This window comes from Pleurodeles waltl, chromosome 1_1 (genome assembly GCF_031143425.1).
Source record: "Pleurodeles waltl isolate 20211129_DDA chromosome 1_1, aPleWal1.hap1.20221129, whole genome shotgun sequence".
In the NCBI taxonomy this organism is placed as follows: domain Eukaryota; kingdom Metazoa; phylum Chordata; class Amphibia; order Caudata; family Salamandridae; genus Pleurodeles; species Pleurodeles waltl.
This window is the reverse complement of record NC_090436.1, coordinates 381,558,365-381,583,983: the sequence shown is the minus strand read 5'-3', so window position 1 is coordinate 381,583,983 and position 25,619 is coordinate 381,558,365. Positions and strand designations below refer to the sequence as shown.

General features: G+C 47.4%; 1 protein-coding gene across 1 annotated transcript in view; it reads right to left on the bottom strand.

Moving 5' to 3' along the window:
* Positions 1-2,181: 2,181 nt before the first annotated feature.
* The window catches only part of LOC138264479 (uncharacterized), a 182,715-nt gene continuing 159,277 nt past the window's right edge, over positions 2,182-25,619 (bottom strand). Inside the window, exon 5 of the mRNA XM_069212585.1 lies at positions 2,182-3,570. Within this exon, the coding sequence (XP_069068686.1) occupies positions 3,315-3,570 (256 nt within the window). The 3' untranslated portion in view covers positions 2,182-3,314. The remainder of the gene's footprint in view (positions 3,571-25,619) is intronic.

Genomic DNA, 25,619 nt, shown 5'->3' with positions numbered 1-25,619 from the left:
GTAGTATTATGCTCGCTGTATCGCATTCTTGGAACGGATACCTTGGCATTTAAGGTTGGTTACCCCTATCTTCCTTCATATGGTCATTTCACATCTGGGACCTTCTTGTTTATGGTTCTGAAGTTTAGGAAAACTCTGTAATCCTTTGGGTGTAGTGGTACTAGGGTTGCCCCATTCTTGTAGCGAGATAGCAGATAATTCCCCACACCCTTAGGTTCAGCACTGAATAATATTGCTCATGAATACATTATTCTATTTACATATGTCTATCAGAGTTGGACTACCATCTTTAACCTGTTGCATCTCAGAAAAGAAGCATCCGTCTCACCTGCTCCCTTACTTTGAACGCACACTCCTCCCTTACCAGAGTGTGTTCTTTTCATATAAAATGAATGAAAGAACAAGGTTCATCAACACTATATAATTCTTACAAGACATCTTTGTCACACGTCCTATAAGTGTTTTACCTAAACAGATGGGAGAGATTGCAACCTATGTGGGCATGTCATTTGAATGTCAGTCCTGACCCTATTGTCCATATGGGGTCGCCATGTGTAATTGACCTTCTGCTGTTTGTAGTTCTCATTATGCAGAAGTAACTCCATTACTGGTACATTCCACAGTGGCCAACAGCTTTGGAGATGAATGTTACTACAGTTTTACCTAGTCGGCTGCAAGCAGGGCGGACTGGGAACCCAAAGCAGCCCTGGCAAATGTTGTTAGAACAGCCCCCAAAGGGTGCATAGGGAGGGAGCCTGCCTGACCACTACAATGGGCCCCTCCAAGAACATTTGGGGAAAATGGAAAAAACGGTGCATTGTACCACACATCGTTCATTACATATTCAATTCTATTGGTTTTTAAAGCATAGCAAGTAATGACCTTACAGTGCACCGGGATATGGAAATCTTTACTGGGGCTCTCAATGATTCCCTCACCATTACCATCTAACAGTGCCTCTCATCACTCCATATTTCCTCTCTCACATGTATTTAATTTGTTTTATATCGAATTTCTTACCAGCGTAGGGCATTGGAGCACTTTACATTATACACGCACACAGAGACAATGAATCATACCTGTGTAAATCAGTGTAGATTTTTTTTTTACATAAGACAAATGGGACTACAAGGTGTAAGATTCACCCGTAATCCACACTGGTAGGTATTTTCAAAGAGTGCTTGGTCTGTGGAAGCATAAACTCAGGATTCAGAACGTAACATTGTGGTTAGAGTTGACTTTACTAATTACAATCTATTTTTACCCAAACAAACACTTTTGGCAAAATTAGGATGATCAAAGAAACACAAATGGAACAAAGCCTGAGGAAAAACTAAACTTTCTAACCTGTAGCATGCAGTTTGCATGCAGCTCTTTTGTGGCCGACCATAGCTCACTAGATTATGATTGTAACTTATGAACTGCACAGTAACAAAAGGATCTCTGTGCCAAAGCAGTATCCCACTCAGTATTGCACATAAAATACTGCTCTGTGATCAGCATAGTACATGTTCTTTGCAGCAGGCATATTAACCCTCTGCGCTATCTTAGATGAGTAAAAACTGGCACTAGGCAAAACTGGTCTTTCTCCAGCAGGTGCATTAATCACCAGAGTTATCTTAGCACTTTTATTGTTGCTGTTGGACAAGAAGGAACTCTGCAGTGCTTTTAAAACTGCTGTGCTGGTACAAAACCGCTCCCCCAGTAACAAAAGCAGCAGCCCAACCTTCCAGCCTCCTGGGGAACCTCCAGATGCCCGGTCCGACCTTGGGTGACGATGCTGATGCCCTTAACATGCCACTAGTGAGTGATTACTATAGCCTTAGAACCCGCCATAGCGGGCTCTACCGGCTATTAAAGGCCCGCTCCCCGCGTTAAATGCCCGAGCCGAAGGCGAGGGCATTTAACAAGGAAGAGGGACTTTAATAGCCGGTAGAGCCCGCTACGGCAGGTTCTAAGGCTATTAGAACATTCTGCCACACAGGGCAGAATGTTCTATTAAAAAAAAAAAAATTTCACGGAGCCCTCGGGCTCCGTGAGGCTTTGTTCACAGCTGTTGCTGTGAACAAAGCGAACAATGGAATGTTGGCGCTGGTTGCTTTTACCGGCCAGTAAAAGCCCGCAGCACTCCATTGTTTTCAATGGAGCCTCCAGCATTCCAATGTTCTAATTGTGCCAAGATGTACATAATGCTACGTCTGGAACATTTGACGCCACGTTATCCAAAATACTTTCTTCATAGGATCGTTTCCCAAAGCCGACTTATACTATTCCGCACCAGGGAAATGCCCATGGATAGAAAAGCCAGACTTTCCCATCAGTACGTCCGGAAAACACCGACTGGCACAGCTTTCCAAGCAGGACCTGGGAAAGTTTCCTGATTACACATCAAACATGAATACATAACCAAGAGTACATTCAGATGGGAGAGGAGATTCCCATCCTCCTTTCCTTACTACTCTTCATTGGGGGAAAGCAGCCTGCTATGCTAATACATATTGTTTTCTTCTACATATTTTCTCCACAAGAAAGAGCAAGTTGTCTGTGAGAAACCAATTTGGTGGTGTTCTTCTTCTCACACCGGGAGAGGAGTTACAACTGCTCCTCGGAGGAAGGGGACAGAGAGATGCTTGTAAATGCCCCAAGAACGCAAGTTATTGAGCGTTCAAATGCTCTCAAGGCAAACCTCGCCTTGATTCACCCAGCTCGGCTCCACTTGGGTGATGTTACTGCTACTGCTGTGGGGGTTCAGATAGGCATTAGTAAAACCATCTGTGCCTGCCAGGCATTCATTCTGTGGATTCGTGAAGCACAAATAAGCATAAACATGGTTAATGGCCATAAATGTCTTTGTAAATCGGGCTCCAGTGTGTCTACCCTTCTTTCTGACAGCAGCCCTATGCCAAGGCCCAGAGCTGCCCATGTACTAATGAGCAGAAAATGCCGGCAACACAGACATATCTTTTTAGTTAGCTGATTGCCAGAGTCTCTAGTTGATGCTTCCTCTTGGGTCCACACTCCTCGAATCCTTTATCCAACATAGTTTTCCTCCAGACATCTAGGGCGCAGGAGATCGCAGAGTAGCAATTATTTCCTTGAGTTGTGGGCAAAATGCACATTTTGTATTCGAATGTTTACATTTAAACTCCAAACTTTCCCATTTGAGAACGTATACAAATAAAAACTGTATCTAAAAGAAGCACATTTTGTAACCTGAGAGTAAGAAATAAATTTCAAAGGAATCTATCAAAACATGTATTTTTCTTGTAACATATGTATAGGGTATAATGCTTTGTGGTTTTCTACTTTAGAATTCAGCGAAACATCAGTGCCAAGTGGGTCCTTCTTTGGGGTGCATGGGCGCTTCCAGGCAAGAAATCCACACTGAGTCCTAAGTCCGTTACAGTCACCCTGGATTCGGCTGTTCCCTCCAGTCTTGTGACCAGGGCTCGCAGCTCACGGTTCAGGCTCTGCAGCTCTTCGTTTTCTCTCCTTCTGGCTTCGTGTTCGTTTAATGCCAGATCTCGCTGCCACCGGACGAAGGCTATTTGTTCTTCAAGTTGTTTCAGGCTAAAGAAGAGCAGAATTGGCTTTAGTAGATCAGGCAGTTTGTAATATGTTTTGTAAGAACTGTTACTCAGACAAGAATTATGCGTAAGTTGCTAACGTTTGTTGGAACATATACACATACATCGTCCATCTGCTCCCAGCGAGCTAGGAACGAGGTGACAGACTCGAAGTACCGGTTCAATTTACATGCAGGTGGCTTGGCTTACTAGTGCAAGCTACTGACAAAAGGTTCATCTGCATTGATAAATTAATTTACTCATTAATAATATCATCACTTATGGTGTAATATTACATATTTGTAAATCTATTTCCAGGGCTTGCAGTGGCCACTTGTAACAAACTGAATTATTATTTTTGGGTGGTGGAGTGTGTGTGTGTGTGTGTGTGTGGGGGGGGGGCATGACCACACACTTCGAGGAATAATCACAACTCTTGTTAGAGGGATATCTCAAAGTCACTAAATTAACGGGAGCTCAGCCCCCTGGTAGCTATGGCACAGAGCAGATAGGCTTAATTAAGGACAATGTGTAAAGTATTTATGTAGTACCCGAAATGGTCATAACATTAAAAAGCAAAACAATAAAAATCCCAAACTGAATTAAAAAAATAGAGTAAAATTTATTAAACAAAATGACATTAGAATTACAAAAATCCAATAAGAGGAAACATATATGTGATTTACTTACATTTTTAAGTAGGAATAGAGCCAAGAAGCATACAATGCCAATGATCGTCATTTTGACCAGAGCCTAGGTGCTATAGACTGTGGGTCAGATAGACCAACCAGAATCATCCTGGCCAAAGATTTTGCCTTTTGACTGTAGTTGTTTAAGTCTCAATCCACCTCAGAAGTATAATTCTAAAGCCACCCAGGACCTCAGCGGAGGCACTCAGAGTGTTAGGCAAAGGTCAAACAGCAGGGTCCAGTGCAGGTCAGTTCTCACTGGTCAGCTCGGTAGGCCTCTAGGGCAAACAGCAGGGTCCAGTACAGATCCAGTTGTCACTGGTCAGTTCGGTAGGCCTCTAGGGCAAACAGCAGGGTCCAGTACAGATCCAGTTGTCACTGGTCAGCTTGGAAGTTGCAGGAACATGCTTAGCAGAAGTTAGTGGGTGAGAATGACTCCTGGGCATGGTCTAACAATGGGGTAAACGTTCCCTTGACCAAACACTTAGGGCATTTTCAGGATGGTGAAAGTTATCAGTCACACTAAACGTGGGCTCTGAGGGTTGTGTGTGTGTGTGGAGTGTACTATCACAATCCTAGTGTCCTCTCACATTGAACATTGAAATCCAGTTTGGGACAGTCACTGTAACAACCACAATAAACACTGAGGCAAAAGTCTGTTAGAACAAAAGTAGTTTTTTTTTTCCAGCCAGACAGTGGATATATGAGAATTGTGTGGTCATCTTGTTTCCCTTCCTTTCAAATGCACCCCTAATATTATATGTATACCCTAGCAGACCTATCAAGCAGGACTTGACATTGAAGTAGGATTTGACACTACTTCATGTCATAAATGATGCTCGCATTCCCACCCTGAATATTCTATCAGGTTCTGAGGAGTCATTACCGCCCATTCAGGTCAGCGTATTATATGGTCCTTCACACTTTTTTTGACACTTATTCAAATGTTAAATACTAGCTGTCAGAAGTGGGAGAGCAAATGAAAAGTTAGCCTCCAGGAACTTCAGCCACTGAAAAGGTAACTTTCCAAAGTTATTTTTCCCTATTATTTAACCCACTTCATCATTAAATTGAAATTTTAATAACTGTTAAAAATAGTTGTTAAATTATTTTCTAGCTAGTCCCATTCCTGAGATGCAGTATTAGGATTTTTAATCTAGACTCTGGTTTTCTAAATAAGACAGCAAGGCCTGCTGCAGTCAAAATTAGTTTTTGAGTGCTAATCATTGTAAGGACATGTTAACATTAAGGGGTCGATTACGACTTGGGCGGACGGAAAAGGCCGTCTGTCGAAGTCCCGACGGTCAGGTTGCCTCTAGTGCGGCTGCCTTCCCGCGGGCCCCATTAAGAGTTTCTTGCTGCCCAGCGGGAAATGGGCTACAACATTGATGCTGGCTCATAATAGAGCCGTGGCAATGCTGTAGTGCACGGGGTGAACTAGCATCCGTCGTGATGTTCATTGTCTGCAAAGCACCCCTGCATCCTATGCTACCGCCATGTAACCACTGGCGGAGAAGGGGGTCGTAATCCCCAGGGCAGATTAGGATCACCAGCACCGCCAGTCCCTCCTATGGAGGAAAAGTGGCGGTGCTGGCAGTCTGACCGTGGTGCTACTGCCACAGTCGTAATGTGGCTGTCGGACCTCCACATTGGCGGCAGTCCGCCCGCCACCAGAACCCTGGCGGTCTCAAGACTGCCAGGGTCGTAATGACTCCCTAAAAGTCTACATGTCCTACTTTTAAATACCATGCCATTGCCTGTGGGTGTAGATGAGGGTTGTTAGCTTGGAGAAACGAATCAAGCGTAGTAATTTAAGATATGTTGGGCAAGTTAATTCTCTAAACTCCTTTGATAAAATGCCTATGAAGGAGACCCAATCTGAGGCATAACCATCTAATCTTTGGTCTAGGGCCATCAACATCTGTTCCATACCCAGGATCAGCCACAGCTTATGCAACCATACCTTGTGTTGGGGGATTCTTACAGTGCCCCATAGGGTTAATATCACTTGGTGTGCAGCTCCTAATGCTAGAGCCTTTTGCTTTCCCCTTCGAGAGCGGAGTGGGAACGTCAGAGGATTGGGGAGCCCCAGGACAGTCAAGGCAGGGAACCGTGGGATGGAGGTCTCAAAGACAGTGTTGATGTCATCCAAAACGTGAGTCCAAAAGCGTCACGTTTGGGGCAGTGCCAAAGCAGGTGTAGTAGGGTTCCTGTGGCACCACAGCCTCGTGAATGGACACATGGACGGGTGAAGCACCCAATGGCGAACCTGGAAATACCTGATTCTCTCAGCCTCTACCAAGCCGTAATCCTCCCTGAATTGCCCAAACTGAATTATCCCTTGAGGATCGAAAAGACAACTGATTCGTTTGCAACCTCCCTACCGCTAATTTGCAAAACTATCCGTTTCGAGACCCGGAGTGAACTCTGGGTTTCCAAGGATCGGCGTCATTGGTGAGGGGAAGGTCGTTAGGCCCGCTATCACTGCCACTGTGTCCCATACTTGGAATATGGCACTGGTGACCGGGGAGAAGTAAAGATCGCATGCTCCGTGTTTCTTGGGGAGCCAAGGCTCCTTCTGAATATGGGAACCAGCCACCTTCTGGTCCATAATGCACCAATGTTTCTCTGTGAAGGGCGTATTCCATTCAACTAAGAACCGGAGATGAGAGGCCTGTTAGTATTGCTGCAAGGAAGGCACAGCCAGGCCTCCCTCTCACCAGTTAATGTCTTCTTGCAGGGTTTGAAGGGCCTCCTTGGGTTGGGACAGCGGTAAGGCTTGGAAAAGATAGAAAACACATAGCATGGTGGTCATCCTAATATTCGCTGTCAGACCTAACCTGGAGAGCCCAAGATTTTCCCCTGAGCCAACGTCTGCTTTGACTTGCTGTGCCAGGAAACTGTAGTTATAAGAGATGAGGGGAGAGAGCTGGCTAGTTGAATCCCCAGGTAGGGTATGTGTGAGGAGGCCCATTCAAACGGGAAGAGAGATTGTATATTGGTCTCAGTCTGGGCCAAACGGAGAGGTTCAGGATAAGCAATTTTTGCATATTGACTTGGAACCTGGAATAGGTGCTAAATGTTTGGAGATCAGGGCGGAAAGCGAGGTAAGTGGATCGGTAAGAGCTCGAATTACATCATCGGCATATAGGCTTATTATGTGTTGCTCTCCTCCAAATGGGATACTGTGATGTCAGGGTGCGACCGGAATGCATTGGGTCAGAGGCTCCATGTAGAGAGCGAAACGGAGGGAGGACGGGGGCAACTGTGAAATGTACCTCTGCCAATGGGGAAGAGCAAATAAGAGTGCCCGTTCACTCTCACAGAGGCTCTGGGGGAGCTATAGATGTTACGGATCCAGCCACGGAACCGGGGGCCAAAGCCAGAAAGCTCGAGGGTCTGGTCCACATAGGGCCAACGGACCTTACTGAAGGCCTTCTCTGCATCTATAGATCGAGCAGAGGCTCCTTCAGGGCTTGTGATGTCTTGTCTAGCAGATGAAAAACAAGTCTGGTGTTGTCGCCTCACTGTCTTGTGGGTATGAAGCCAGCCTGATCGGGCGATATCAGACCTGACATGAGCAGATTCAGCCAGTAGGTCAAGATGCCAGTGAAGATTTTGGCGTCCACGTTGAGCAGAGATATGGGCCAGTTGGATCCACAATTGTTACAGGGCTTAGGGATCATCGAGATGGAAGTCTCGAGCATGGAGTCTGTGAGCATTCCAGAGGTCATGAAGAAGTTGAATAGGCAAGTGAGGACTGTGGCAGAATGTCTTATAGAATGCGGGGGATAAGCCATTAGGACCTGGGAACTTCAAGGGCTTAAGACGGGCAATTGCAGAGATCACCTCTTCAATGAGGATAGGGGAGTCCAGGGTGTCTGCGCAATGTGTGGGGAGAGGGACAATGTTGCATGAGGATAAATAATCCAAAGAGTCAGCCGGCAAGTCAGGAGTGTTGGAGTAAAGAGCTCTGTAAAAATTATGAAAGGCTTCAGCAATCTGTGGGTCCGAGTAGACATTCATTTGGGGAGTGGGTCATATGGAGCGGATGGCCCGCGATTGGATTTTAGTCCGCAGGCGATGGACTAGCAGCTCACGCTGCAATTTCCACCCAGGTAGTACTTGTGCTTAAGGCAGATGAGGGCGAAGTCTGCCCTGTCTCGGTCTAGTCACTTTAGGAGGGTCTATATGTTGGGCCCCGGTGCGTTTATGAATCGCCTCAAGCTCTGTGACTCTGTGTTCTAGTTCGGATTGTTTCTCCTTCCGGGGTTGGTTCTCAGGGGCTGAAAGTGTGATGAACTCCCCTCTGACCACCATTTTTAGAGCTTCCCATCAGGATGTCAGGGCAACCTTTCCGGAGTCACTTACTTCCAGGGTCAGTGATGGTTTTCTGGATGTCAGTCGCTGCTGCAGAGGGACGGTGAAACAACAAGTCCCTGAGGTGCCAGATGGGAGGGGGAGTGTGAGGGAATTTTAACCGTAGAGTAAGGTTATAGGAGGCATGGTCTAACAGAGATCTAGGCTCGATGGCAATGTCTGTAACCAGTTGGCAAAAAGCAGGAGTAGCAAGAAAATAGTCAATGCGGGCGTATGTTTTGTGGGCCGCCAAGAAGTGTGTGAAATCCCTTGTGTTGGGGTGGTGTATGCACCAGACATCCGCAAGGCCACAGTCAGAGAACCAGCGTGCCCCCCGTGGATATAAGGCACCTATTTGTTCAGAGCGCTGGGCCAAGCGATCCATGGTATTGTCCAACACTAAGTTAAAATCCCCACCTATTAGGCTAGATGCATCAGGAAACTCGAGGAGTGGAGCCAGCGCATTTAGAATAAATGGCTCTTGCTTTTCATTTGGAGTGTAGATTAACCCTAGTTGAAAGCAATAAGCTAAGAGGTGTCCCTTGAGCTCCGCATGTTTAGAGATTATGGGGGTCATTCTGACCCCGGCGGTCATGGACCGCCGGGGCCAGGGTTGGCGGGAGCACCGCCAACAGGCTGGCGGTGCCCCGCAGGGCATTCTGACCGCGGCGGTTTGGCCGCGGTCAGATGTGGAAAACCGGTGGTCTCCCGCCGGTTTTCCGCTGCCCAAATGAATCCTCCATGACACCCCATACCGCCATCCTGTTCCTGGCGGTTCGCCCGCCAGGAACAGGATGGCGGTATGGGGTGTCGTGGGGCCCCTGGGGGCCCCTGCAGTGCCCATGCCAGTGGCATGGGCACTGCAGGGGCCCCTGTAAGAGGGCCCCACTTTGTATTTCAGTGTCTGCTTTGCAGACACTGAAATACGCGACGGGTGCCACTACACCCGTCGCACCTTCCCACTCCGCCGGCTCCATTCAGAGCCGGCGTCCTCGTGGGAAGGTTGTTTTCCACTGGGCTGGCGGGCGGCCTTTTGGTCATGTCCTACTAATGGGAGTGATAGCATTCCCTGGCCTAGTCTGAGAGTGTGCATGGCTAGGGTATCGGGCCTGCATATTGGCCCACCTCCCACCAGTCCCTGGGATAGGAGAATATTCCCATGCATTGTGGAGGAATGGTACCCATAAAACATTGAGAAATGAATAACAACCAACTCAATATAACATTTAGAAAAATGTCCCTCCACAATGGGTTCAATCTAGTTAAGCAAGTCTACAAGGTAAGCGTTAGCTATGTTAACGCCGCGAACGAGAGGTATGTCAATTCCTCAGTGTGGAATACCCTCTGTCCTCGCCTGATCTGTGCCCCTTGGCCTGTAGCAACAACCAGGCCGGGAGAGGTGGACCCCCACAAGGTAGGTCCTCGGTCTGTCAGTGTCTGCTGCCAAGATTTGGAGCACCGACCAACCGCCCCTTGCCATCGTTACAGGATCCGGCTTGTTGCATGCTTTGGTCCTTTCCGCCCTATGCCAGCACATTGGTTTACTTTTCTTCTGGGCTGGTGACTGTTCAGGCTACTTTTAAGTGCAGTTCCAGCTATGCCCAGGAGGCCACAAGCCTCAGGACTCAGTGAGGGAGCCGAGTTGTAACAATTTGCCATTGTGCCGGAAAATAAGGTGAAAGGGATGGCCCCAGGAGTACAAGGTTCCCATCAGCTGAAGATGTGTTGTGACGGGGCAAAACTCCCGCCATTTTTTCTAAGTTATGGACGTTAAGTCCTGATACAGCATGGGGGAGTGTCCTATAAATTGCAGTGGATGGGCCTCCTTGGCCTTATGGAGAATGGTTTGTTTCAGTTGGAAATTGTGTACACATGTCAGGATGTCAGCAGGTGAGGAGTTCTCCGGTCTGGTGGGGCCCACCCAATGCACTCGGTACAGCTAGATGCCGACCTCATCTGAGGATCCTAAGATGTAGTGAGATAGACTCCCACATACTCCCTAAGGTCTGTTCCCTCGGCATGTGGTAGGACGCCCCGAATTCTCACACTGTTCCGCCTGGACAGGTTTTCTAGGTCCTCTGCATTGGCCGGATGTTCAACGTGCTGTTCTTTTAAGGGAGGACCTTCCCCTCACGTCTGGCTTTGTGGTCCTCCATGGCCGATACCTGGTATCCAAGTTCTTCCAAATTGCTCCATACGTCCTTTAGGTCTGCCAAAAGGCCCTTCTTCACTGCCTGGATATCGTCGTGAAGAGAGGAGAAGAGGGTCTCCATGAAGAACCTGGTCACAGGGCCCTCCAGATCCTTTTCGGTCAGAGTCAGTACTGCTGGATGGGGACTTACCCTTGTGTGAGGGACTTGGAGGCTTTGTTAACATGTCTTAGAGGGAGCAGTCTTTTTTGGCCCTGGCGGCCGCCATGAGAGGGAGGTGCTCTTTTATGGTTGAGACCTTGGGCTTAGTTCCGAGAGCGAGCTGTGGGTACTATGACTCGGAGAAGGGCCCGCCCAACCTCCAGTCTCGTCACCCCTGAAGGGCCCAAGCATCCGGCGATCAGAGGGAGGCCGCCATGTCCCCCGCTGGCTGGAGGTGCACTAGGCCTGATGTCTGGCCAAGGGCCTCAGCCCCCTGATACTATGCGTGTGGTTCTCAATCACTGGAGGATGGTGGAGAGATGAGGACCACTCAGGGACATTAGGCCAGTAGGTTGGTACAGTGTGTAGTGGGGGTGGGAGGGCTGGTAGCTCGTGACATCTCCTGAGGCCCCCACAGGCTAAGGCGATGCACCCCCCTGTGCAATGAGCCCACAGCGCCTCTCTGGTGCCCCCCAGCTGTGCCCAGATGGGCTGACCCCCACAGTCCTTAGTGCAAGACAGGGCGCACTGGGCAGGGCGGGCGCTGAATTTTGTCACCAAAGGCTGAGCCACAGGGAAGTCCAAAGTGATTGCAGTGGTGCCGCAGGCAAGTGCACTTTTTATTACCCCATTCCTGGCCTTGTGTAGATGCACCTTGATTGAGGGGGCGCTGACGAGGACTTCTAGCAGGGGTCCAGTGCTGTCCCAGGACAGTTCAGGTCCCGCCTGGGCCCGCCCCCACCCAAGGGTGCAATCGGGCATAAACCTGAGCTCATAGGGCCTCTGCGTCCTCCTCCCTGCAATCATGAGAGGGGGCGCCAAGGTGGCAGGCATGCGGCAGGCCTCAGCAAGGCACCAGTGCTTTGGGGGCGGCAGACCATCTTCCAATGTGGGCATGGCCATGACTGCCAGCCCCCAAGTTTGTCAGCAGTGGTACCTGAAGGGACAGGTGGAAGGCCAGAGGTGCCATGACCACCCAGTCATAGAGTGCAGTTGGCTTTCCCTCTCCGGCCCTCAGTGTGCTACATATTGCAGAGCCATGTGGCTGGAGAGAGCCACTGCCTGGAGCGGTGCGGCCCCGACAGGACTGCAGTGGGTGTTCAGGCACTCAAAGCACAGAGGCAGCCCCCCCGGGCCTGAACAGTCCCGGACAAGCTGAGGTACCAGGCTGATGGGGCGCTTGGTAATTCTTTTGGCGTGGCGAGGACAGAGCAATGAGAGGCACGTCCTACTCGGCCACAATCTTACCCATGTCCACCCTTTTTATTATTTAAAAGGAAGGTTTTTACCTGTCAAAAGCGGCTATTTTGACTTATCGAATTGCAGTATTTACACTGTTACAGTCCGGCTACCCTAATAGACCTGAAATCTTGATTTACACTGCGACTAGTAGATAGCACAATAGGTGCTGCAGTCCTCTAGTGACATTTAAGTTACAGGCCCTGGGCACAATTGACATAATATATAATTATACTTACATGTACGTTAGATATACCACTTAGGAATATTCCAATCTGACCATGTTTAAAGAGGGGACACAGGTACTTAATTGCTTGTTAGCAGGGAAAAGGTGCATAGAGTTCTAAAGCCTCAAAAATATAGGGTTCAGCAAAAGGCAAAAGATATAGGATGGCTACTCTTTAAAAGTGGATTTCCTACACCAATCCATGGCATGGATGCCCTGGAAAGTTTGGGAACATCCAGGAATTCCCATAGTTTGGAATACTTGTCACCGGCTGGTTGATTCACAGTTTGGATACTTGTCTTTGACTTACCAAATACCCCTTCCACACAAACAATTACAGATTTACTCCATTCATGGGCACAAGTACATCTGTGTCAGTTGGAATGAAAAGAACACAAGCCTCACATTGGTGGGATTAAAAGAGAAGTGGTTTTTCAACACACTCTTGGATTACGGTTGCATGCAAGGAAAGCTATATTTGCATCCACAACTGTACACTATATACAATTATGCATGCGAATCTGCCTTTCCATAGTTCATAAGCCTTTTATTGGCATGCCTGCGATTGTTGCAAGTTTCCAAGAGTACTCTTGGGAAGGTTTGTGAATTCACATCACTCTGTCTTTGGGGATCCCATTGGCCCAAACACCATTGTCAGCCACAGTGCCATAGGAGACCGCTTCTCCTAAGAATGTGTTGCCTTTCGATCCAAATCATATATATACGATGGTTAACAATGAACCTGTGGTGCATGTTGGCTCTGATCCTGCAAGAGCAACCCAAGAGAACCCACATGAATGAAGCATAAAATCCATATATAAATGGCATCCTTTTCAGAGAAAGGTTGGTGCACTTAATATCCAAGAGAAGTTGATAAAGATGTAGCCTATTGGGCCCTGATTACGAGTTGGTGTTTCCTACCCAGAGTGTTTACTACAGTAAGTGAACAAACAAAATAAAATCACCTCAATTCTGAAGTGTTAGCATTTGTTACCACAGGAAGGTCAACATATTGTATAACGGTGTAATGAAAAGTGTTAAGTAACTGTAACCTAGTGCAGTGATTCCCAACATTTTGACTTCTGTGGATGCCCATGTTATCATTACTGGATCCCGGGGACCCCCACTGAATCATTACTGGAATATGGAGACCCCCCACTGAGTATGTACTGAAAGCTGGGGACCTAATCTGTTAATCTTATTTAATTTTCTAAGCAGTCGCGGACCCCCTGAGGAAGCTTTGCGGACCACCAAGGGTCCCCGGACCACAGGTTGGGAACCACTGACCTAGTGCATCAGGGTGCTTTGCACCCACGACATTGGAGGCTCTGCAAAAACAAAACAAGAGAATCTCAAAGGTCCATACGTTCTTCCCATGAAATAGGCATTTACCAAAGTAGTCTGTTTTGTGTCAAGATCACAGTGAAGGCACAACAACAATCCCGTCATCTATTCAAAGACAGCAGCCAAGGTAGACATAATAGGTTATTGGTGGCTAGCTGTCTTGTCCACTTATGACTTCCAATTCCAGTTCAGACGTGGGAGAATGAATATCAATTCAGACGCTCTGTCTAGACATCTGCAGCACTAAGAATCACAGTGTCAATATTAAGGGAAAACGCAGGCACTCTTGAGTACATGGGGGCTTGAAACAATGGAAGGCAGTTTAATGGAAACTCATAAGAATGGGAACACTAGACTGATAATTGCATGATCAAGATCATTTACTCACTTCCTGGGGTTTAGGTCATGTCTGGGTTAATGATGGCCAAGCCCTATTTAAGGCTAGTCAGGGCTCATTGTCTTTGCCTGGCAGCTTGTGGCTAGTTGTTTTGGCTCTCAATATGCTTACCAGCTCACACTTGCAGCTGTCCCTAGTTTATTGTTTTCTTCTCTTTTGGTTCCCCTCAGTTTCCCTGTTAGTTCCCTTTAGCCTGACCTCATTTTGTGGTGTGTCTTGCCTCACCATTTGTTCTGTTTTTCAGTTTGGTGTGTTTGCAACAGGAGACTGGGGCATATAGTTGGATTCCAGGGCAGCCCTAAGGGTCATCATGACAATGCTCGCTGCTGAAGCCAGTAAGTCTTGTAAACCTTTTAGTATGTTATATTTCCAACTAGGCTGGTCAAGTATACTTACCTATCACCCTCAGTTTTCCAGCTGGTATTGTTTTAACCTATATCCACAACATTGAGGTAGCTTGTGTTGCCCCTTTACTAGGACAATTCTGCAACAGGGAAAAACATTAGTCCAGTGTTTCTGTCTCACTCCCTTTACATTTTTCTCCAAATTCCTATCACCACCAGCGAGTCTACAACTGACTGCCGATGTAGTTTCCAGCAGGTCTGCAGCTTTAAAACCTGACACACAGCTGTCCTGAGTGGAAATGTAAGGATCAAACTGAATATATATGAAGGGATGAGACATCCCTCTATTTCTCAGAACTTGGGTATATAAGTGCATATAAAGAAACAATGGTTCCTATGGATTCGTTTGTTCAATTATTGTAAAGATGTTCCAGGATATCACGTATGAACCAATGCCTGTATCTAAACTAAGGGTGTGGGTGTAGGAGGCTGGACTGGCTTGTAGTGAGTACCAAGGGGTACTTGCACCTTGCACCAGGCCCAGTTATCCCTTATTAGTGTATAGGGTGTCTAGCAGCTCAAGCTGATAGATAATGGTAGCTTAGCAGAGCAGCTTAGGCTGAACTAGGAGACGTGTGAAGCTACTACAGTACCACTTAGTGTCATATGCACAATATCATAAGAAAACACAATACACAGTTATACTAAAAATAAAGGTACTTTATTTTTATGACAATATGCCAAAGTATCTTAGAGTGTACCCTCAGTGAGAGGATAGGAAATATACACAAGATATATATACACAATAGAAAAAATATGCCGTATAGTCTTAGAAAACAGTGCAAACAATGTATAGTTACAATAGGATGCAATGGGGAAACATAGGGATAGGGGCAACACAAACCATATACTCCAAAAGTGGAATGCGAACCACGAATGGACCCCAAACCTATGTGACCTTGTAGAGGGTCGCTGGGACTATTAGAAAATAGTGAGAGTTAGAAAAATAACCCTCCCCAAGACCCTGAAAAGTGAGTGCAAAGTGCACTAAAGTTCCCCTAAGGACAAAATAGTCGTGTTAGAGGGAAAATGCAAGGAAAACACAAATCAGCAATGCAACAACGATGGATTCCTGACTGAGGGTACCTGTGGAACAAGGGGACCAAGTCCAAAAGTCACAAGCAGCTCGGAGATGGGCAGATGCCCAAGAAATGCCAGCGGTTGGTGCAAAGAAGCTCTTACTAGGCTGAAGAACTGTGAATACTGCAGGAACGACAAGGGCTAGAGACTTCCCCTTTGGAGGATGGATCCCCCACGCCTTGGAGAGTCGTGCAGAAGTGTTTTCCCGCCGGATGGATGCCAACAAGCCTTGCTACACGCAAATCGTGCGTTTGGCGTTTTTGGACGCTGCTGGGGCCCAGGAGGGACCAGGAGGTCGCAAATTGGACCTGCAGAGAGAGGGGACGTCGAGCAAGACAAAGAGCCCTCACTGAAGCAGGTAGCACCCGGAGAAGTGCCAGAAACAGGCACTACGAGGATGCGTGAAACGGTGCTCGCCGAAGTTGCACAAAGGAGTCCCACGTCGCCGGAGACCAACTTAGAAAGTCGTGCAATGCAGGTTAGAGTGCCGTGGACCCAGGCTTGGCTGTGCACGAAGGATTTCCGCCGGAAGTGCACAGGGGCCGGAGTAGCTTGCAAAGTCGCGGTTCCCAGCAATGCAGCCCAGCGAGGTGAGGCAAGGACTTACCTCCACCAAACTTGGGCTGAAGAGTCACTGGACTGTGGGAGACACTTGGACGGTGTCGCTGGATTCGAGGGACCTCGCTCGTCGTGCTGAGAGGAGACCCAAGGGACCGGTAATGCAGCTTTTTGGTGCCTGCGGTTGCAGGGGGAAGATTCCGTCGACCCACGGGAGATTTCTTCGGAGCTTCTGGTGCAGAGAGGAGGCAGACTACCCCCACAGCATGCACAAGCAGGAAAACAGTCGAGAAGGCGGCAGGATCAGCGTTATAGAGTTGCAGTAGTCGTCTTTGCTACTATGTTGCAGGTTTGCAGGCTTCCAGCGCGGTCAGCGGTCGTTTCCTTATCAGAAGGTGAAGAGGGAGATGCAGAGGAACTCGGCTGAGCTCATGCATTCGTTATCTAAAGTTTCCCCAGAGACAGAGACCCTAAATAGCCAGAAAAGAGGGTTTGGCTACCTAGGAGAGAGGATAGGCTACTAACACCTGAAGGAGCCTATCAGCAGGAGTCTCTGACGTCACCTGGTGGCACTGGCCACTCAGAGCAGTCCAGTGTGCCAGCAGCACCTCTGTTTCCAAGATGGCAGAGGTCTGGAGCACACTGGAGGAGCTCTGGACACCTCCCAGGGGAGGTGCAGGTCAGGGGAGTGGTCACTCCCCTTTCCTTTGTCCAGTTTCGCGCCAGAGCAGGGGCTAAGGGGTCCCTGAACCGGTGTAGACTGGCTTATGCAGAATTGGGCACCTCTGTGCCCAACAAAGCATTTCCAGAGGCTGGGGGAGGCTACTCCTCCCCTGCCTTCACACCATTTTCCAAAGGGAGAGGGTGTCACACCCTCTCTCAGAGGAAGTTCTTTGTTCTGCCATCCTGGGCCAGGCCTGGCTGGACCCCAGGAGGGCAGATGCCTGTCTGAGGGGTTGGCAGCAGCAGCAGCTGCAGTGAAACCCCAGGAAGGGCAGTTTGGCAGTACCAGGGTCTGTGCTACAGACCACTGGGATCATGGGATTGTGCCAACTATGCTAGGATGGCATAGAGGGGGCAATTCCATGATCATAGACATGTTACATGGCCATATTCGGAGTTACCATTGTGAAGCTACATATAGGTAGTGACCTATATGTAGTGCACGCGTGTAATGGTGTCCCCGCACTCACAAAGTTCAGGGAATTGGCTCTGAACAATGTGGGGGCACCTTGGCTAGTGCCAGGGTGCCCTCACACTAAGTAACTTTGCACCTAACCTTTACCAGGTAAAGGTTAGACATATAGGTGACTTATAAGTTACTTAAGTGCAGTGTAAAATGGCTGTGAAATAACGTGGACGTTATTTCACTCAGGCTGCAGTGGCAGGCCTGTGTAAGAATTGTCAGAGCTCCCTATGGGTGGCAAAAGAAATGCTGCAGCCCATAGGGATCTCCTGGAACCCCAATACCCTGGGTACCTCAGTACCATATACTAGGGAATTATAAGGGTGTTCCAGTAAGCCAATGTAAATTGGTAAAAATGGTCACTAGCCTGTTAGTGACAATTTGAAAGTAATGAGAGAGCATAACCACTGAGGTTCTGGTTAGCAGAGCCTCAGTGAGACAGTTAGGCACCACACAGGGAACATATACATGCACACCTATGAGCACTGGGGCCCTGTGTGACAGGGTCCCAGTGACACATACATATAGGCCACAAACCTATGAGCACTGGGGTCCTGACCAGCAGGATCCCAGTGACACATAACAAACATACTGAAACCATAGTGTTTTCACTATGAGCACTGAGGCCTGGCTATCAGGATCCCAGTGAGACAGTGAAAACAGTGACAAACACCCTGACATACACTCACAAACAGGCCAAAAGTGGGGGTAACAAGGCTAGAAAGAGGCTACCTTCTCACACAACCCCCCCCCAAACGAAGGACAATAAGGCTAACCTTGGCCAGTTGAGACTTTATTGTCTAAGTGGTGATAAGTAGAGAGTAGCTCTGCAATAGACTGGTTACTCCCTTTATCATCCACTATATGGTTACTTCCCTGTGGGGATGTAAACCACCCTGTTTGAAGTTTTTTAGCTAAGCAACAATGTGAAGATGTATTTTCAGAGTTTCTATCAGTAAGTTTTAGTTTAGAGCAGTGAGAATTGTCCACTGAACCTATTTGTAGTGATGGAAATGCCAGACAGGGATGCTGTCTCAGAAAAGCCATAGCTGGGCAAAAACTTTGTCCATCTGGCTGGAAGAGAGAACAGGGATGCTGTTTCTCTTGAGTTGGAGCAGGGCAGGGATGCTGTCCTATGAGCTCCACACTAGGGCAGGGATGCTGTCCTAAGTGTTGTGAGGTAGTGCAGGGTTTCTGCACTAAAGTTTCTCTGGGAGGGTTGGAGGGATGCTCCATGTTAACTAAAATGGTGCTGTTTTTCTCACCAATGTTAGTTATCCCACAGAGAGGTACTTCCACCTCAGGGAGTCTAGCTTTGCCAGCTGATGATTCCCTTGGAACAGGTGCCACCCCAGGAGAGGTTTCTCCCACCACAGGAATAGTATCCTGAATGGTAGGGTGGTTAGGGGATACTGTGATACCCTTTTTACCTGTTGATGGAGAGGGATCCTGAGTTTTCAGGCCTTCTCTCCTTTGCTTTTTCATTTCACTTGAAATGAGAGGGAACAATTCCTCAGGGATGCCCAGCATGGCTGCATGGGCATAAAACTCTACATCAGCCCAACCTGAGGCCTCTAGGTCATTACCTAAGAGACAGTCTACAGGTAAGCTAGGTGATACCACCACCTGCTTAGGGCCAGTAACTCCACCCCAACTAAACTGAATTATAGCTAAGGGAAGAAACTTAGTGGAGTTATGGACATCAATAATCTTATACTGTTGTCCAATGATGTGTTGTTCAGGAGGCACTAGGTTTTCAGTCACCAAAGTGAAACTGGCACCTGTGTCCCTGTAGGCCAAGGCCTCAACACCATTTATTGAAACTGTCTGCCTGTACTTATCCATTGTAAGGGGACAAGCAGCCAGTGTGGCAAGGCCAATGCCACTAGGTGTGACAGAAACTGTCTTGGGACTGATTACATCAGTTTCCACTATGGACCCATAAGTGAACCCAACTACACCCTTTGCTTGACTGTTGCCAGCAGTCCCACCACTAGTACCACTACTGCTAGGGGCACTAGAGCTTGATGTATTAGTGGTGGTAGGCTCAGGGGGTTTACCTGGACAGGACTTATCCCCTGGCCTATGGCCTCTATTTTTACACACAAAGCACCAAGGCTTTTTAATGTGTGCAGGTTGGGAAGAAGAGGAAGTATTTGTTTTATCCCCACCCTCTGAAGAGTGTTTAAGATTTGAAGTGGGATCTTTGGTTTTACCCTTATCCCCATGCTTATCTTGAGATTTTTCACCATCTTTCTTCTTATTGCCATCTTTGTCACCCCCTGTATGAACTTTTCTGTTCACCCTTGTTCTGACCCATTTGTCTGCCTTCTTTCCCAATTCTTGGGGAGAGGTCAGATCAGAGTCTACCAGGTACTGGTGCAACAAATCAGACACACAATTATTAAGTATATGCTCTCTCAGGATTGTGTTATACAGGCTTTCATAATCAGTAACTTTACTGCCATGTAACCACCCCTCCAAGGCCTTCACTGAATGGTCAATGAAATCAACCCAGTCTTGTGAAGACTCCTTTTTGGTCTCTCTGAACTTTATCCTGTACTGTTCAGTGGTTAAGCCATAACCATCCAGGAGTGCATTCTTAAGAACTGTAAAATTATTGGCATCACTTTCTTTCACAGTAAGGAGTCTATCCCTACCCTTTCCACTAAATGATAGCCATAGGATAGCAGCCCACTGCTTTTGAGGGACATCCTGTACAGCACAGGCCCTCTCAAGTGCAGCAAACCACTTGTTAATGTCATCCCCCTCCTTATAAGGGGGAACTATCTTGTGCAGATTCCTGGAATCATGCTCTTTTGCAGGATGACTATGGGGAATACTGCTGCTGCCACCATGGGTATCTAAACCCAACTTCTGTCTTTCCCTCTCTATTTCTAAAGACTGTCTATCCAAATCCAGCTGTTGCTTCTTGAGCTTCAGTCTGGTTTGCTCCACTCTCAATCTATTGAGCTCCCTTTCCAACAATCTGTCATCAGGGTGGGTGGGAGGGACATTTCTAGATACAGAGGTATGATGGGAATGAACAGAAGGAGACCTGTCCCTTACAGAGGGCACCCTAACAGCTTGGCTACCAGCATAATGTGAGAGCACACCATCAGTATGGTGTGATTCAATTTCTGTACCAACTATGCTAGACTGTCTAGTAATGGGCAGGCTGAGAAGTTTCTTTCCTGAACCTTTTCCTGGGGGAGTCCCTGGATCAGATTGAGAACCATTAGCTACTTTTTCACCAGATTGGGCACTTATGGCCTTATCCTGTACTCTAAGCATATTAATTAACAGTTCTAAGGAAGGATTCTTCCCTACACTCAAACCTCTCTCTATGCAGAGACTCCTTGCTCCTTTCCAGCTAAGGTGATCATATGCAAGTTTGGACAGTTCAACATTTTTTCCTGTGCCAGACATTTTTTAGAGAGAGTTAAAGTGATAGAAAAAGAGAAAAAAGTTTTCAGAACTTTTTTGGAAAGACAGAAAAAAACTTTTTTAAACTTTTAAGAACTTTTTGAAAGTTTAGAAGTACTTTTCAGCACTTAGAAAAGAGTGAAAAGAGGAAATGCAAAACTTTTTGGCTATGTGTATATACACTGACCTTGTTTTGTATATTTTTCTCTTATGAAAAGTACAATGACAAGAGTGGTAAGTAGTCTCAAGCACTTATCCCACCACTGCACAACCAATGTAGGAGGCTGGACTGGCTTGTAGTGAGTACCAAGGGGTACTTGCACCTTGCACCAGGCCCAGTTATCCCTTATTAGTGTATAGGGTGTCTAGCAGCTCAAGCTGATAGATAATGGTAGCTTAGCAGAGCAGCTTAGGCTGAACTAGGAGACGTGTGAAGCTACTACAGTACCACTTAGTGTCATATGCACAATATCATAAGAAAACACAATACACAGTTATACTAAAAATAAAGGTACTTTATTTTTATGACAATATGCCAAAGTATCTTAGAGTGTACCCTCAGTGAGAGGATAGGAAATATACACAAGATATATATACACAATAGAAAAAATATGCCGTATAGTCTTAGAAAACAGTGCAAACAATGTATAGTTACAATAGGATGCAATGGGGAAACATAGGGATAGGGGCAACACAAACCATATACTCCAAAAGTGGAATGCGAACCACGAATGGACCCCAAACCTATGTGACCTTGTAGAGGGTCGCTGGGACTATTAGAAAATAGTGAGAGTTAGAAAAATAACCCTCCCCAAGACCCTGAAAAGTGAGTGCAAAGTGCACTAAAGTTCCCCTAAGGACAAAATAGTCGTGTTAGAGGGAAAATGCAAGGAAAACACAAATCAGCAATGCAACAACGATGGATTCCTGACTGAGGGTACCTGTGGAACAAGGGGACCAAGTCCAAAAGTCACAAGCAGCTCGGAGATGGGCAGATGCCCAAGAAATGCCAGCGGTTGGTGCAAAGAAGCTCTTACTAGGCTGAAGAACTGTGAATACTGCAGGAACGACAAGGGCTAGAGACTTCCCCTTTGGAGGATGGATCCCCCACGCCTTGGAGAGTCGTGCAGAAGTGTTTTCCCGCCGGATGGATGCCAACAAGCCTTGCTACACGCAAATCGTGCGTTTGGCGTTTTTGGACGCTGCTGGGGCCCAGGAGGGACCAGGAGGTCGCAAATTGGACCTGCAGAGAGAGGGGACGTCGAGCAAGACAAAGAGCCCTCACTGAAGCAGGTAGCACCCGGAGAAGTGCCAGAAACAGGCACTACGAGGATGCGTGAAACGGTGCTCGCCGAAGTTGCACAAAGGAGTCCCACGTCGCCGGAGACCAACTTAGAAAGTCGTGCAATGCAGGTTAGAGTGCCGTGGACCCAGGCTTGGCTGTGCACGAAGGATTTCCGCCGGAAGTGCACAGGGGCCGGAGTAGCTTGCAAAGTCGCGGTTCCCAGCAATGCAGCCCAGCGAGGTGAGGCAAGGACTTACCTCCACCAAACTTGGGCTGAAGAGTCACTGGACTGTGGGAGACACTTGGACGGTGTCGCTGGATTCGAGGGACCTCGCTCGTCGTGCTGAGAGGAGACCCAAGGGACCGGTAATGCAGCTTTTTGGTGCCTGCGGTTGCAGGGGGAAGATTCCGTCGACCCACGGGAGATTTCTTCGGAGCTTCTGGTGCAGAGAGGAGGCAGACTACCCCCACAGCATGCACAAGCAGGAAAACAGTCGAGAAGGCGGCAGGATCAGCGTTATAGAGTTGCAGTAGTCGTCTTTGCTACTATGTTGCAGGTTTGCAGGCTTCCAGCGCGGTCAGCGGTCGTTTCCTTATCAGAAGGTGAAGAGGGAGATGCAGAGGAACTCGGCTGAGCTCATGCATTCGTTATCTAAAGTTTCCCCAGAGACAGAGACCCTAAATAGCCAGAAAAGAGGGTTTGGCTACCTAGGAGAGAGGATAGGCTACTAACACCTGAAGGAGCCTATCAGCAGGAGTCTCTGACGTCACCTGGTGGCACTGGCCACTCAGAGCAGTCCAGTGTGCCAGCAGCACCTCTGTTTCCAAGATGGCAGAGGTCTGGAGCACACTGGAGGAGCTCTGGACACCTCCCAGGGGAGGTGCAGGTCAGGGGAGTGGTCACTCCCCTTTCCTTTGTCCAGTTTCGCGCCAGAGCAGGGGCTAAGGGGTCCCTGAACCGGTGTAGACTGGCTTATGCAGAATTGGGCACCTCTGTGCCCAACAAAGCATTTCCAGAGGCTGGGGGAGGCTACTCCTCCCCTGCCTTCACACCATTTTCCAAAGGGAGAGGGTGTCACACCCTCTCTCAGAGGAAGTTCTTTGTTCTGCCATCCTGGGCCAGGCCTGGCTGGACCCCAGGAGGGCAGATGCCTGTCTGAGGGGTTGGCAGCAGCAGCAGCTGCAGTGAAACCCCAGGAAGGGCAGTTTGGCAGTACCAGGGTCTGTGCTACAGACCACTGGGATCATGGGATTGTGCCAACTATGCTAGGATGGCATAGAGGGGGCAATTCCATGATCATAGACATGTTACATGGCCATATTCGGAGTTACCATTGTGAAGCTACATATAGGTAGTGACCTATATGTAGTGCACGCGTGTAATGGTGTCCCCGCACTCACAAAGTTCAGGGAATTGGCTCTGAACAATGTGGGGGCACCTTGGCTAGTGCCAGGGTGCCCTCACACTAAGTAACTTTGCACCTAACCTTTACCAGGTAAAGGTTAGACATATAGGTGACTTATAAGTTACTTAAGTGCAGTGTAAAATGGCTGTGAAATAACGTGGACGTTATTTCACTCAGGCTGCAGTGGCAGGCCTGTGTAAGAATTGTCAGAGCTCCCTATGGGTGGCAAAAGAAATGCTGCAGCCCATAGGGATCTCCTGGAACCCCAATACCCTGGGTACCTCAGTACCATATACTAGGGAATTATAAGGGTGTTCCAGTAAGCCAATGTAAATTGGTAAAAATGGTCACTAGCCTGTTAGTGACAATTTGAAAGTAATGAGAGAGCATAACCACTGAGGTTCTGGTTAGCAGAGCCTCAGTGAGACAGTTAGGCACCACACAGGGAACATATACATGCACACCTATGAGCACTGGGGCCCTGTGTGACAGGGTCCCAGTGACACATACATATAGGCCACAAACCTATGAGCACTGGGGTCCTGACCAGCAGGATCCCAGTGACACATAACAAACATACTGAAACCATAGTGTTTTCACTATGAGCACTGAGGCCTGGCTATCAGGATCCCAGTGAGACAGTGAAAACAGTGACAAACACCCTGACATACACTCACAAACAGGCCAAAAGTGGGGGTAACAAGGCTAGAAAGAGGCTACCTTCTCACAGTGGGGTTATGAAAGGAACTGAAGCAAAAAAATCATGAACGTTTTTTTCTTAATTTGAATTTGAAAAACATGGTAAAGGTGCTACAAAAAGTAAATTTGGTGACACTGCATTACCTTCAAGTACTAAACATGATAGAAGTTGGTTGCAAATTAGTTAAAAGAATACAGATTCATAAAGTAATAGTCTGGTCGCAAGTCCACAAAATGATCAGTGAACGTCATGTTCCAGTAGGTTTCATGTTTATTTAAATAGCGGTATTGTGTAGAGTCAGCCTATTCATAACATTGTCAGGTTTATGCTGATAATCTTGGATTTCTTTACAGTCGTTTGCTACATTAATCCATAGGGGCCATTGTTTTTTTATTTTCATTGGTTCATAACTGAAGCCACCCTGAAGAGCCGTTTCGATGCAGGTGATCCTTGAGGTCATCAGTCACTTTAGGGCAATTAAAGTCCCAGTGTCTAACCATCTGTCTGTTGTACTGTCCCTATCTTGGGCATAATGTCTCTACCACACGTGGTGAGAAGACATCTGCACATCAAAGCTGAGGGTCCTATCCCCTTATTGTTATATGAACACAAGGAAATTGTGAAGCCCGTGATGTCCAATAGCTATAATCACCCAGGGACCTGTATCATTTTAATGTGATGCAGTTTGACTGTGAATGGTGCTCTACCTTGAAGCATCTCTTCTGCAAACATTCTCTTATGGCATGGAAAACTGACCCTCACCTCTATTTTACTTTTGGGCCTGTTGCATAAATTTGTCCCACAATAAGTCTGAAAATCTATGAGTCCGACGGAGGTGATCCCAGTTAGATGAGGTTTCAGTAGAAAACAGCAAGACCTGCTCGCCAAAGAGCACATGCGAGAAGTACTTCTGTTCTTAGACAAAGGTGAGACTATTAGTTGAAGACAGTTTGCTATACTTCAGAGGCAAAGGTATGGTTACCTATATTCAAGTGCTGAAATGCCTACATACCCATTCATGTAAAGTCCATCCGGTCACCATAACTTTGGCCATACCTTCCCCCAAGTATGCACTTTGTGCACTGTGGAACATGCTACATGTATGTTCTGTGGTTGTGGAGACTGAGTACAAAGGGAATGTATCACATGAGAAGGTTCTCCCCAGGTTGCCTTCTTTAGATCTGGCATAGAGACGGTTCAGCTCTCTCGCCTACCTTTAGTTAAAGAAATCATAAAATAAATATATATATATATTAAAAAAACATACATACATACATATACACGCTTTCAGTCAGCCCATTTCATCCATTGTTTTGTTAGACTATAGTTTACATTTTGATTCGGCCCATCAGCAGTGGGTCATGCCACTTCAGCCACTGTTCCTCTAGCACAATGAGTTTGGC